Source organism: Arachis stenosperma, chromosome 5 (assembly GCF_014773155.1).
Source record: "Arachis stenosperma cultivar V10309 chromosome 5, arast.V10309.gnm1.PFL2, whole genome shotgun sequence".
Classification (NCBI taxonomy): Eukaryota; Viridiplantae; Streptophyta; class Magnoliopsida; order Fabales; family Fabaceae; genus Arachis; species Arachis stenosperma.
The window spans coordinates 140,397,591-140,411,028 of NC_080381.1; the positions used below are offsets into that span (position 1 = coordinate 140,397,591).

At 23.8% G+C, this 13,438-nt stretch overlaps 2 protein-coding genes across 2 annotated transcripts; both read left to right on the plus strand.

Moving 5' to 3' along the window:
- Positions 1 to 6,416: 6,416 nt before the first annotated feature.
- Positions 6,417 to 7,481, plus strand: LOC130979130 (abscisic stress-ripening protein 1-like). The gene is given in 3 exon segments (XM_057902491.1): positions 6,417 to 6,634; positions 7,105 to 7,239; positions 7,241 to 7,481. Coding segments are annotated over 3 exon segments (354 nt in total). The 5' UTR covers positions 6,417 to 6,466; the 3' UTR covers positions 7,292 to 7,481.
- Positions 7,482 to 10,519: 3,038 nt separating this feature from the next.
- On the plus strand, positions 10,520 to 11,967 carry LOC130979129 (abscisic stress-ripening protein 2-like). Its single transcript, XM_057902490.1, has 2 exons — positions 10,520 to 10,783; positions 11,564 to 11,967. The coding sequence occupies exons 1-2, from the start codon at positions 10,613 to 10,615 to the stop codon at positions 11,747 to 11,749; spliced, it is 357 nt and encodes a 118-aa protein (XP_057758473.1). The 5' UTR covers positions 10,520 to 10,612; the 3' UTR covers positions 11,750 to 11,967.
- Positions 11,968 to 13,438: the final 1,471 nt, after the last annotated feature.

Sequence of the window (13,438 nt, forward strand, 5' to 3'; positions counted from 1 at the left end):
ATTAATATTAGTTAACACAAAAAAATTAAAATAATTAAAATGACATTTTTTAAAAGTTAGAAGGGGTGATTTGAAAAGAAAGAGAGGTGTATCCTAGTGAATAGAAACTTGAAAATTTTGAGGTAGATTTGTCCATTAATTCATGGAACTCATATTATATGTGTTCTTTTGCTCGAAATTTTTTTCTTAAGATAGAGTTTATATTACCAATTTGCCATGAGTGGTGATCCCAGTAAAAAAAATAAATTGAGGTATACATATATTTCACTATTTCAGGATAATTACCTCAAATATGAAAAACAATAACAATAAATACACAAATATCATGTATTCTACGTGTACGTATTATTGCCATCCTAATAATCCAAAAAAAAAAATGACGTTTAGTGACAAATTAAATGAGAGGAAATGAAAAGCAAAGAGATGTATGTGGACTAGTTATATATATATATATATATATATATATATATATATGCAATGATTTAGTTTTATTTTATTTTCTTTCTTTTTATCACTATCACAAAAATGGTGTTTAGCCACCAAATTTTAACTACGAACACTAAATCGTGATAAAAATAAATGAGCGTGTCTTCTATTTATTACGAAACATTACGACAGTGGCTAAAATTTAATCTTTTGCTACGAACAATATTTTTTGTAGCTGTATTTCTTGCTTACATTAACGTACCATGGCTATTCTGTCTTCAATAAATTAATTTTTTAAATAAATTTATTAATGTATAGTATCATTTTTTTAATATTCTAACATTAACACATATTTATGAAATTAAATCTAAAAATATAAAAAAATGAATTTAGATAAAATAAAAAATTATAAAAATAAAGATAATATTCTAATATTTGAGTTAATTATAAAGATAAAATTTATTTAACTAAAATAATATAATTTGAATAGATAATAAAAAGTTCAATAATTTGTAAGTATAAAATTTTTTTTAGTTTTTATTAAAAATAAATTATTTATCATTTTTTGAATTTAAAAAAATGAGAATAAGTTAAAAAAAAATTAATCTTTATTTATATGGTTTAGTACATACTATATATTTTTGTGAGTACTGTATTCTTATTATATGTATAATTATCTTTTTAAAAATTATTTTGTGAAATTATGAATCAAATTTTTTATTTTTACTATTATTTAATTGGTATATTCCATTAATTAATTATTTTACAATTATTTTCAGTTATAAAAAAATTAATACTAATTAATTTATGAGTCACTTGTATAAAAGTTTGAAATTTTATTAAGTAACAAAGAAATTAATTTATAAAATTTCTTATAACAATTTTATCTGATAATTAATTTGTCTAATGTAATAAAAATTTAGTAACTAATTTAGTAATTAAAATTAAACATTAAAATTTTCAGGTAAAAATATTTACAAAATTTACTTAATGTATAATTCTTATTATATTGTTTCATGTATAATAGGTAAATAATTAAATAATAGTATATTGTTTAAATCATCAACTATCAACTGCATGAAATGAGAGATTGTGATGGTCATATATTTATTAAAGTAGTTTTTTGGTTATTTATTGTTATTGTAATAAAAATTAAAAATAAAAATATTACAAAATCAAAATTTAAATTTAAATTTTTTATTATATTTGATCATTAAAAAATAAATAAATAACTATTGTATTAAAAATAAAATAATTTAAGGTATATTTAGTAGATAATAAATAGTAGGATGAAAGAAATATTCTTAAAATTAAAGAAAATTAAAAGACAATTTAAACAACATTGGTCAAGCTGAATTTTTAAAATTTAAAATTTTAATATGCGCTTAACTTCTGAAGTAGTTTTTGGTGGAAAGTTAAAATAATCACGGACAAATTTTAATATAACTTCCAATCATTCATGTTGTCTTTTAACTCCTACTTTCTGCAGCACCTTAAAAGCACTCTCTTTAACCACACTATATGAACCCTATCATATGACAGGGTATCCTCCAAACTCAAAATACCGATTTTTTCTTTGTTATTTGTTAGTTTTTTTAGTAGATTTTTTCGTGAAGCAAAAACATAATAATTCAGAAGAGACCCTTTTAACAGAACTACGATAACACAGAATATCAACAACAATGAAGAATTTGCAGAATGTCAAAGGTATATGAAATTTCAATATTTTTTACGTGATTTTTTGAATTCTAATATTTAGTTTATTTTTTTATTCAATTTTATATTCATTGCAGACACTTCTATGGGAGAAATTACAACGGGCAAAAGGACGACAATGCAAGTTTGGCATTTAAAAATGGATGAAAAAGACATTATGGAACTTGATGGGCATGGACAAAATCGAGATAATGACGTAAATTTATTGATACAATTTCTGGGTGTAATGGCTCGTAGAGCAACGCTGTAAATTGGAAAGGTCTTTGGTGTTGAAAATGTATGATGTGTGATAAATTTAGAGAAACTGGATGAAACTTTAGAGAAAAAGCTATGGATATGACAACTCTGTACAAATTTTTGTTATCAAAATACAGTGATAAAGTACCTAGTTTATCCAGTGATATGTTAGACATTTAATTGATATATTTAATAAGTAATAGTTGAAATTTTAAATATATTTAATCTAGAAAGGATTAGAATTTATTTTATTTATGTTAAAATTTTTTTATTTCTTATTATATATAAGTTTAGACTATTATTATTATTATTATTATTATTATTATTATTATTATTATTAGTATTTTTTATGGAAAAATTGTTAGATATTATATATTTAAAAAGTTTGATTTTTGTTATTAATGTAATATATATAAATATAATTTTAATTTAATAAAATTATTCAATTAGAGCAAATTAGTACAAATTAGTCCTGAATTGTATGTGAAAAAGATAGTGAGTTGGCTGAAAAATCCGGCCTGCACAAATTAACTACGGATGAAGTGTAGTAGAATTATATTTTTTATTTAATTATTTTTATTTAGCCACGACATTATGCGTGGACAATGATATACAAATTGTGGCTCTTTGAAGGTCTCCACGATGTTTAAAATTGTGGCTAATAACGCTAAAATCGTGGCAAATTAAAAATGCAACCCCCCGATTAGCCACAAATATTCTTTCGTGGCCAATGTATAATTGCTACGGTTATCTTATAGTTCCATGGATTTTGAGTATCTTGTGCGTGGGAACCTCAACAAAAAGGGTTGCTTCAATGCATCCATAGCGCAACACATTTGTCTTTTTCTTCCTTCTTTTATTATTATCTCTATTTGTTTAGTCTATAAAATATATCTATCCATTTATATATTAAAAGAGGTTTTAATAAAAAGAAGTAGAAGGAATGTATATGTATATATATTTTTCTATTGTGTAAATGCAAAGCTCAAGACTAAATACGTCTCAATAATCTATTTCATCAAAGTTTTTTCGATAAATTTTTTTAATAATCTATTTTACTTTACTATACTCTTGTTATTAATAAATATCACAATGTTCTATTTTGTAGTATTTAATTTTATATTTGTAATAATAATTTCACCTTCAAATTTTTTAAAAATATTCTTTCTCCTAAAACACTTTATTAATAAAGACATACTAATTAATATGCCATTTGAATTAGTTCTTAAGATGCTAAAACATGCTTAATATTTTTTTAAACATGTGCATTAGTGTTTTTGTCAAGCTCAATAAACTAAATTTTTATTTATTAAGAGTCTTTATGATTAAGAAAATTTATACAAACTCAAAAACTAGAAAAATCCCAGTCCCCAAAAATATAAAGCACTACCAAAGCCGAACTACTATTTTCTTTTTCGTTATTTTTAAATTTGGATCCTTTAAATTTTAAATTTTATTTTAAAAAAGTAAAATGTGATTTTTTACAATTTATATTTTATAAGTAAGATAAAAAAAATAAAAGATAAACTATTCAAAAATAAAAGATCATATTTTATCCTCTAAAATAAAAATTTAAAATTTAAAAAATTCAAACTCATTATTTTCATTGCAAAACTATATATTAGCTTTGAGTTTAAGATGCTCTTACATTATTTACGTTGTTCCTTGGATTTGAAGTGGAGTGCAATTGATGATTGCTCTTTGCTTTTGTTTTGTCAAACACAAAATGTATTTAAATATAATTATGATCTATATTTAATATAATTAACATATGTATTATTTATATATTTATTAATTATTAGATAAAATATTATTTATTTAATGTCTAGTGAATAGTGTATCATTGAGCAGTATTTAATTGACAGTTTCGGTGATATGACATGTGTAGCTGGAGTGAGCATGAGTCGATTTGGTTTGGGTTCAAAGTAAAATTAGAATCGAATCAATTAAAATATAATTGATTTGGTTTGGTTTTGTTTAAATTTGTGTTTTTTTGTATATGTACTCGAATCAAACCAAAACGATTAAGAATGAATTGGTTCGATTCGAATAATTGAGTACTCAATGACTTTGAAATTCATAAAAAAAATTAAATTTTTATCTTAAAAATAAAAATTTAGCAAGTGTAATAGAAATAATTCAAACATGTTAAACACTAAATACATTAAAATTAAATACGTTAAAATTCAAACATATTAAACACTAAATATATTAAAATCTAAACATATTAGAAGTTAAATACAAAAATGTAATAAAAATATATATATTTTTATTTAATTAATATATGATCAAGTATACGGATTGGTTCGAATTTCACAATTTTAGAACCGATATCCGAACCAATCACTAAAAATAATTATTGATTTGGTTCGAATTAGACCGATTATTCGTTAATTTCAAAATTAATTTAATTAGTCTGATTTGGTTCGGATGGGTAATGGGCGCTACCCATGATCACCCATTGTGTAGAACAATAATTGTATATGAAAATTGAATTTGAATAAAAATAATTAACAAATAAGGATATAAATTGAAAGAAAATGATTCTTTTAGAACCCCAGAAACTAAGGAAGTTTCTCCTAATTAATCTATAATTCTTGGTCGGCAGATACATATCCAAAACTAGATTATTAGTAGATGTGAACGAATTTTTCAAACATATTCTTTTAATCTTCCTTTTTTTTAGTATAAAGCGTGTGTAAAAAGTCAATTATATATTCCTTCCCCAGGTGAATTCTGGCTGAACAAAACTATTTCAATGTAGCTGCTTCCATTGAATAATATAATATAATTTTATTACTTTAAATAGAAGGTCTTTGTAACTATCTACCAAAAAATGTCTTTATAACTACCAAGGATAATATGGATGGGAAATCATTGTATGCACTCGCATTTTCTTTTTGAAATGTCAGAAATATATAATTAATTTATAATCATTATATTTGTATTCGAGTATTAGAAATATTTAATATACTAATAGTATCATATAATATATAATAGCTAATACGATCCACAAAGTTTAAAAAAATTTCGCAAATAAAAAAAAAATAGTCCAAACTATAAAAAATCTAATGAATACAAAGTAATTGTACTAGCTATTTATATATAAATTAAAATATAGTATAAAATGGTATTGTTATATATAGAGAGAGGTATACATGTATGATGTATGTATATATAGCACATTAATTATATTGATATTTTATTATACACGAAGACATTTTTGTATGTTACTTTTAATACATAAATATAATTTTCATACATAACGTATTACCTAAGAAAAGACAATCCAAACATGGGCATAACTAACATGATGCATTATTATTCATTAAACACAATAATATTGAAAAACCTAAAAAAATTAGTGAAATATTAAAAATTTAAAAATTTAAAAATAAACACAATAAAAATTTATTTAATATTTAAATGTATTATCTTTAATTTTTTTAAAAAAATTAATTTTTTTTTACCTATTTCATCAATTCATTCTTTTATTTTAGTCCATTCCAAGACGTTAGTTATATTTTATTAATAAGTACATAAATTTATTATTTTTTAATTAAGAAAGATTGCATCCTTTTAAATATCTTTTATAAAATATTCTAATTCAACATAAATTTAAGATAATATTTGACAAAAAAAGGTTAATATATTAAAAAATAAAATAATCAAAAAAATATTTTTAAAAATATGTTACATCAGTTATGCATATTAATTGAAAAAACTCTATATCAATAATCGATAATATTAAAAAAAAACTAAATAAAATAAATTTTAATTACTTTTAATCAATTATTTTTAATTACGAAATATTTTCGATTAATAATATACAATAGATTAATATGCATTCACTCACGTAATAACAAAAAAAATTAATATGTACATTATTATTATTATTATTGTTGTTATTATCATTATTATTATTAGAACATTAATATGCATTGACCATAATTATTGAACCGCGTGACCTAAATTTTTTTATTCGCTTATAAATAGCTTAATCTCCCACATTATTAAACCATCTCAATAAAACATAGAACACTTGTTATTATTCCCTTCACCTTTAAGATCAACAACATATATTATTATGGCTGAACAGCACCACCACCACCACCTCTTCCACCATCAGAAGGAGGATGAACAGACCATGGATGCCACCGGCACCGAGGTTGATTACAAGAAGGAAGAAAAGCACCACAAGCACCTTGAACAACTTGGTGAAATGGGAGCTGTAGCTGCTGGTGCTTATGCCTTGGTAACTTTTGTTTTAATTCCATAATTTTATGTGAAAATTCATTTTTATTAATTTCAGCGTAATATTTTATTTTTTCATTAAATTTCAAATTTAGGTGCTCCAAAAATATGAAACTAATATCTTGTTTACTCAATATTTGACATTTTTTCACAGTATAATAAGTGTTCTTATCTAAAGTAATTATATATATTCACTATGATGAAAACCAATCATAATTTTAATTTTTAACCAACGTGACGTCACTAATAAGAATCATTAGTAAATACTCAAATTATTCCCAACAATAATTTTTTTTTGAAAATTTTGGTTTAAAGTTTTTTATTATTTTAATTTAATTCGTACTTTGACATTTATTATTGTTTATGAGAAATTAATTATAAAAGAAATGCAACTTTTTTTTCAAAAAAAATTATCGAAATAAGATTATTTAATTAATTTAAAAATTTGGATCATTTAATTTCTATGTGTAGCATGAGAAGCATAAGGCAAAGAAAGATCCGGAGCATGCTCACAAGCACAAGATAGAGGAGGAGGTAGCGGCCGCCGCTGCCGTTGGTGCCGGAGGATTTGCCTTCCATGAGCACCATGAGAAGAAAGAGGCAAAGGAACGAAGAGTATGAGGAGACTCATGGAAAGAAGCATCATCTCTTTGGTTAAAAAATAAAAGAAGAAGAAAGTGAGAGGGAGAAGAAAAATAAAAGAGGGTTTATGTGGGTTTTTGTTTTGGTGTGAATATGTTTGTGTTTGTCTTAAGCTTTCATAATTTTAATAAAAATAGTAATGATATGTGTTTGTAATTATTGACTTTAATGTCTCTACATATAACATGAAGTCAAAAATAATACTATGTGTGTAAAAAATTAATTATTATATATTTATATATAATTAAATTATTATTTAATATATATTTAATATAGATAATTATTTTGGTAGCATAGTTTTTTATACATTCGGATATAAAACACTTCCAAATTTGAGTTTATATTTTCTTGAGGAATAACAAAGAGAAAGAAAATAAAACAAGAGTTCAATTTAACAAGAATTTTTTTTATGGTATCTTTTAATTTAGTAAATCAAGAATTAATTTATTGTAAATTTAAATTTTATTTAAAAATTTATTACTGATAAATAAATTGTTATATATACAAGACAAGATTTAAATCTTCAATACTTATTTAAATATATTAATAAATTAATCACTAGATCAACTAAAATTATCCTAAAATATATATACCTCAATTGGAAAGAAGAATGTATATATTATAGGAAGAGTTTAGATATATCGAAAATACTAGTGTTCCAGTTATTTTAATTGTTGATCTGAATTATAAAAAATATATATAATATATATTAATTAAAATCAATGTTTAAAACAACTGAGACATCGATATTCCCGGTACACCTGATAACTTTCCTATATTATATTACTATTTACCAGGAATCCAGGATCGCCACTCATGGTAATGTGGGCTCTAACTGAAGAATAAAAAATTTGAGCAAAAGAACACAAATATGAGTTCCAACTTCCATGAATTATTGGACAAATCTACCTCAGGAAATCAACATATGTACTTATATCTTTATTAACCAAAATTTTTCCAATGATAATTGGATTTATCGTTTATGGGAGTAATAAGTTGATTTGCTAGTTAAACTCAAGTGAATTATTACATACACTAAACAAATTTTAAATTTTCAACACTTAAATGAACTAACCAGTAACTACCCTATCATAACTCAAGTTTATTATAAAGAGATTTAATTAGATATGTAGATTATTTTTGTCAAGTCTAATAGACTTAATATTTTTTTGGTAAATTAAATTTAATATATATATTTTTCTTTGGGTGAACAATTAAATTTAATATTTTATTAAAAATCTTTATGGCTAATTTAGAAAATTAGTCACAAAATCCCCTCTCCGGCCCAAGGCACACTATACGGGCCAGTGTTACATTTTTACAAACTCAAAAACACATGACAAAATGGCCCAAAAGACCACACTCATTACAAAAAAATTTCCCTTTTTCTTCGTCATTTTCATTGTAAAACTATAAATTAGCTTTTCATTAAGAATGATGATTGTACAATAATGTATGTATAAGATGCTCTTACATTATTTACTTTAAATCCGCTAGCGAACTTTTGTTCCTTGGATTTAAAGTGGAGTAGTGCTATAGGGATGTTAATGGTCCGGTTCGATTCGAAAATTTGGTCTGGTTTCGAATTTTTTAGAGGTTAATTTGGTGTGATTTTATATTGGGTCTAGGTTTGGATAAGGGTTTTAGAAATAGACCTGATCATTATTTTTAGTCAGATCCAGACCATAGCTCGGTCATTCAAATTCGGTCTGGTAGCCTGGTCGTCATACACAATTAATATTTTGTGTTATTAGTGATGGATGATGGCTATTCTTATGTAAAATTTAAGTATTGTAAACCATAATATTTTGTGTTATTAGTCATTATAAGACTATAAGTTAATATTTTATATTTAAAATGCATAAAACTTTAGACTAATGCATAATATTGTGTTATTCGTATTGATTTAAATATTTGGTATTATTAGACAATATTAGTATTGATTGTGGTTATGTTTTAATTTTAGAGAATGATTGGTTCTTACTATATTTTTCTAAGTGAAATTTACGATATCAAATAATGGTTGGAGTCTTAGAAATTTGGATATTTTCACATGCTAGCTTATAAGAAGGTAATGTTAACAGTCCGATTTTTACCCAATTTTTACTCGATATAATTGTGGCCCAAAAATATATAGGTTTCATCGGATCTAAAGTCGGATTCGGGTCTAATAAATAAATTTGGTATATATTTTGAGTCGAATCTAATCATTTTAAATCTGATTTCATCCGACCCATAAACACCCATAAGTAGTGCAATTGATCTCACGTAGTTTTTCTTTTGTATTGTCAAATACAAAATTTATTTAAATATAATTATCATCTTATTTAATATAACTAACATATTATTTATTTATAGATAATTGCATGATATCTTTTACTTAGTGCCTAACTTTCTTCTATCCTATTTTTTTTTAACAAATTTTAAATATTAATTGTTTTAACTATTTTTTACAATTAAAAAACCAACTTTTAAGTACCACAGCAAACACATTTATTTATCAATCATTGTATGAAAATTGAATTTGAATAAAACTAATTAACTAATGAGGATATAAATAGAAAGAAAATAATTCTTTTGGAACCCCATAAATTAACAAAGTTTCTCCTCAAAATTAATCTATCATTTTAGGTCGGCAAATACAAATCAACAACTAGGTTAGTTAATTAGTGTGTACGAATTTTCCTTTTCAAATATATTCTTTTAATTTTCCTTCTTCTGAGGATAAAGTGTGTAAAAGTCAATTATATATTCCTTCCCCGAGTAAATTCTGGCTGAACAAAACTATTTCAATATGGTTCCTTCCATTAATAATAGAGTCAAAACAATTTTATTACTTTAAAGAAACGAAAGTAAGAAAAATAATCGTCCAAACCATGAACAAAATATTCGAATGAATACAAAGTTCGTCATATGTGCTAGCTAGTCATATATAAATTAAAATATAGAATAAAATGTATCAATTTTATTATATAAGAAGACTTTTTTGTATGTTAGGTTAAATATGTAATTTTCGTACATAACTTATTACTTAAGAAAAGACATTATTATTAGTTAGTTTCTTTACTAATAATTAGTATGTCTTGACTCACATAATAAAAAAAAAATTAATATGCACATTATTTTTTTGCTTTTTGATATTTATGCACATTATTATTAATAGAATATTAATATGTGCATTGACGAGAATTATTAAACCGCGTGAGCTAAATTGCTTAACACTTATATAAATAGCTTATTAATTAATCTCCCACATAAAAAACCATCTCAATAAAACAATAGAATATTGTTATCGTCATTCCCTTACTTCACCCTTAAGAACAATAACATATATATCATGGCTGAACACCACCACCACCACCACCATCTCTTCCACCACCACAAGGAGGATGAACAGCTAGTGGATGCCGCCGGGGTCGGATTTGATTACAGAAAGGAAGAAAAGCACCACAAGCACCTTGAACAACTTGGTGAAATGGGAGCTATAGCTGCTGGTGCTTATGCTTTGGTAACTTTTATTTTAATTCCATAATTTTATCTCAAAAAGCATTGTTATTAATTTCATCGTAACACTTCATTTTTCATTAAATTTCAAATTTAGGTGCTCCAAAAATATTAAATTAGTATCTTGTTTATTCAATATATTTGACATGTTTTCACAGTAAAATGTTCTGATCTCAAGTAATTATATATTTTGACTATAATAAAAATCAATCAATTATTCCCAACAAATTTTTTATTTGAAATTTTAGTTTAAAATATTTTTTTTATTCTATAAATCCTGAAAAATTAGTCACCTTACAAATAGATAGTCAAATATAAAATTTTTTATGTAAAAATTAAAAAATATTATAAAAATGGTACGCCACTAAAATTAGTCGTTAATATAAAATATATATTAAAAATAAATTAAATAACACGTATAAATAACAAAAAAAAAATTAAATATATAAAAATATGTTAGTTAGTTGGTTAATAATTTGTTATCTCCTCCCTTTCATTTAGCTAATCACCGCACATATATGAAGTTTGTTAACATATATTATATATTCTATCTTAATTTAATTCCTTCTTTGACATGTATGATTGTTTATCAGAAATTAATTATCAAAATAAATTTTTAAAAAAATTATCAAAACAAGATTATTTAATTTAATTTAAGCAAAATTATAGTTCAAATGACATAGTCTTTTCGTACTTATTTAGAAGTCACGAATTTGAGTCTCCACCGTAACTTTAAAAAATATATATTTAATTTAAATATTGACCAATTAATTTCTATGTGTAGCATGAGAAGCATAAGGCAAAGAAAGATCCGGAGCATGCCCACAAACACAGGATAGAGGAGGAGATAGCGGCGGCAGCTGCCGTCGGTGCGGGAGGATTTGCCTTTCATGAGCACCATGAGAAGAAAGAGGCAAAGAAAGAGTATGAGGAGAGTCATGGAAAGAAGCATCATCATCTCTTTGGTTAAAGAAAATAATAAAAAATAGTAAGAGAAGAAGAAGAGAGAGATCAAAGAAAAATAAAAGAGGGTTATATATATTTATAGCAGCCTCCGTTAGAAACTATACCTTAAACATTTCGTTGATTAGGAACATTTTTATGTGGGTTTCTCTTTTGGTGTGAATATGTCTATGTTTGTGTTAAGCTTTCATAATTTTAATAAAAAATAATATGTGTTTGTAATTATTGACTTTGATGTCTCTACATATATATAAATGAAGTAAAAAATAATGCTATGTGTATAAAAATTCGGTCATTAAATTAATCACTATATATTTATATATAAATACGTTGTTTAATTAATTTTAAAATATATTTTACATTTTAATATATATATATATATATATATATATATATATATATGATTTTTAATAAATTTTCAACACTTAAATAAACTAACCAGTAACTACCCTATCATAACTCAAGTTTGTTATAAAAGATATTTAATTAGATATGTAGATTATTTTTGTCAAGTCTAATAGACTTAATATTTTTTTGGTAAATTAAACTTAATATATACTTTTAGGTGAACAATTAAATTTAATATTTTATTAAGAATCTTTATGGCTAAGAAAATTAGTCCGAAATCCCCTCTCCGGCCCAAGGCATACTACATGGGCCAGTGTTACATTTCTACCAACTCAAAAACACATGACAAAATGGCCCAAAAAAAAAAACAGTCATGACAAAAATAATTATCCTTTTTCTTCTTCATTTTCATTGTAAAAGTTAAAACTATATATTAGCTTTTAATTAAAAATGATGATTGTACAATAATGCATGTATTAAGATGCTCTTATATTATTTACTTTAAATCCGCTAGCGAACTTTGTTCCTTGGATTTAAAGTGTATTGCAATTGATTCATATTGTATTCTCAAATACAAAATTTATTTAAATATAATTATCATATTATTTAATACAATTAACATATCATTTATTTATGGCTAATTATATAATATTCTTTATTTCGTCTTTAACTTTTGTCTATCTTATTTTTTATAATAAATTTTAAATATTTAAAATTTATTAAATTTTATATTTTTAAATTAAATATTAATTATATTAAATTTTATATTTTATATCTATCTTCACAAAAACTTTACAAGTTTATATTATTGTACACTATAAATTCATCTTCCTTCTTTTTCGTATCTTCTTATAATAAACTAAAACATTTTCACCTAAGTAACTTACAATTTAAATTTGTCCTAATACTTATCCTGACAGCTCAATGAATGAATATCATGAAAAAATGAACAAAAACAAAGAAATTAAAAGCAGAGAATAAACAAGAACAAAAAAATCATACCCCAACTTTAGGCATTTGTATGAGAACATTATAAGTTATTCTCTAACTGTACTAACTGCAATTTTAATTAGGGGAATTATCGGTTTGATTTGATTTGATTTTGGACCAAAAATCAACGGAATCGATCTATACCGTTTTTATAGAGTACCATTGTTGTTTATGCAACAATCGAACCGAACCAAAAGTCGGTTTTGTCGATTTTTAAATTCTAACTAATAGAAAATTAATCTCAATAAAATGATGTTCAAAACAATCAATAAACTGAAATAACATTACATTACATTCAAATTCAATACAATTTCAACAATTAAACATAAAACAAACACATTTGTTAAGTTTAAAATGT

Excerpts from the sequence above, each read along its gene's own strand:
- LOC130979129 (XM_057902490.1), top strand. The coding sequence starts at position 10,613 with ATGGCTGAACACCACCACCACCACCACCATCTCTTCCACCACCACAAG. Across the intron at positions 10,784-11,563 it reads CTGCTGGTGCTTATGCTTTG|CATGAGAAGCATAAGGCAAA; the intron begins GTAACTTTTATT and ends TTCTATGTGTAG.